Raw genomic sequence first — 1,976 nt, 5'->3', positions numbered from 1 at the left:
TAAGTAGGTGGAAACTAGAGAGAGAAAAAAACAAAAAAATTTAACAAATTATTTGCCAGAAAGAGTAATAAAATTTTAAACCAAAAATATTTCCTGATCATTTAATTATTAAAGATATTTTCATCGCATAAAAGTGATTTCATCTTTCTTTATAAACATGCATATTTAGACCAGTACTATAGCATTAACACCTACAATGGGGGTTTTCTTACCTGATTCCTTTGATAACAAAAGTTGCAAGCCCAGAGTTTTGCTCGATAATCCACTTGACTGTTTTAAGAAAAGATACAATACAGCTCATGTTTCAGTACAATTTTACAGTGATCCTAAACTCAATAAAATTTTTCTTTCTAAAACATGATTGCATTCAAAGTGATCTTTAAAAGCTATGTATTTTTAAATGTTGCCAATATCTATATATACTGTAACTCTTAATATATAGTAAACATCGATTAAAATTAAGATAATTCTACCTTTTGTCTTTAAATGACTTAATAACTTCTACTCAGATCTAGGAAACATTTATTCAATTTAAAAATACATTTATTAAATGCTTAATATGTACCAGCTATATTCTAGGTGCTGGTGATAGCACCACTGAGTGTGCTATCTTCTATGTTCTAGAAGAGAAAGAGAGACAATAAACAAGAAGATACTTCTAGATAGTGATAATGAAGATTAAAGAAAACAAAACAGAATCGACCAGATTTGCTAGTGGACTGGGTAGAGAAAAAGGGAATAGAAAGAGAAATAAAAGATGATTCCTGAGATTCTGCTTATGCAACAAGAAATCAAAACATTTTTTAAACGTCATGCTACTCAATTATGACGTTTCTAATGACGTGAGATGGGCTGATACACAGCCAACACCAGTATCTAGAGGATACTAACAGGATCTAATGGTTTATATGGTGGTAATTTTACATTTGGTCCCTTTTCACTTCACTACTCCTAAAATACTATAGCTCTTTGGATTTGACTAACCTAACTTGAAAAAAATAAATATCAACAAAAATAAAGATATTTTTATACAAATGAGCAAGAAAGAAACTACATTTTGAAGTCATACTGTCACTTTTTTTCTATGTTTTAATTACCATAAAGGATTCAAAACTGCACGGCAAGTGGTCCTACTACACAAAACAGGTTCATATTGAATAGGTGGTAAATCAGGCCTCTCCTTTAGTGGTGTAAACAGGGCTGCTACTGGAACAACCATTCTTGTAGCTTCTAGTCGACTTGATGGCCAAACATTCCAACTAAATCGAACTCCATCTCGTTCTTCATTTTGCTGGATGAATTCCAAATAGGTTGTCATTGTAGAGCTTGACTTTTATTTCTATAACAAAATTAAAAAATATTTTCAAATTCTCTTCAAAAAATTCAAAATAAGTATGTTTTTCTCATTTTCAGCAATATGAATCCATTACAAATCATTACCAAATGAAAATACTATCTCAGAAAAAAATTAGCAAGCAACAATAACGCCACTTAAAACAAAATAGTAAGTAACTCTATTGAAACCAATGTCCATTAGGCCCAATAAGAAGTAGTAAATTTACTACTCTGGCTAAGGGCTAGTATCAAGCAATGTCTCCATCTTGTTACTCTCTAACTGCCTATCTAGGATGCCAACTTTCCTACCTAGATAATAATTCTAGCTCGTGCTCTCAAACTGCAACAGTGATGGAAAGAAACCATAAAAATTAAAGGCCAAAAGATTTGTGGGAGAGATGAAGGACATTAAGAACTGAGAATTATGAAGGCCGAGTGCCAAAAGGGGCTACGTGGATGTTGAAGTTGCTAAGAACAATGATGAGGAACCCATGCTCAAATATAAGTGAGGGAAGGAAAAGTTCATAATAATAATTTTAATTTTAGAAAAATTTTCAAATAGATTTTGATAATATAAATTATGTAAAAGCTTAACAAATCTAAATATCTTAAGAAGCTAAGAACTTTCTCTTCTTTAAAAG

The 1,976-nt window shown here is 31.2% G+C and overlaps 1 protein-coding gene across 1 annotated transcript in view; it reads right to left on the bottom strand.

The window, feature by feature from the left end:
- The window catches only part of SEC23A (Sec23 homolog A, coat complex II component), a 46,925-nt gene that overhangs the window by 41,819 nt on the left and 3,130 nt on the right, over positions 1-1,976 (bottom strand). The window contains exons 2-3 of the mRNA XM_006913458.3: positions 1,098-1,339; positions 213-270 (exon numbers count right to left, since the gene is read on the bottom strand). Of these exons, the coding sequence (XP_006913520.1) occupies positions 213-270; positions 1,098-1,318 (279 nt within the window). The 5' untranslated portion in view covers positions 1,319-1,339. The remainder of the gene's footprint in view (positions 1-212; positions 271-1,097; positions 1,340-1,976) is intronic.

This window comes from Pteropus alecto, unplaced genomic scaffold (genome assembly GCF_000325575.1).
Source record: "Pteropus alecto unplaced genomic scaffold, ASM32557v1 scaffold104, whole genome shotgun sequence".
Classification (NCBI taxonomy): domain Eukaryota; kingdom Metazoa; phylum Chordata; class Mammalia; order Chiroptera; family Pteropodidae; genus Pteropus; species Pteropus alecto.
The sequence above is the reverse complement of the archived record's forward strand: the minus strand, read 5'-3'. Positions and strand labels throughout refer to the sequence as shown.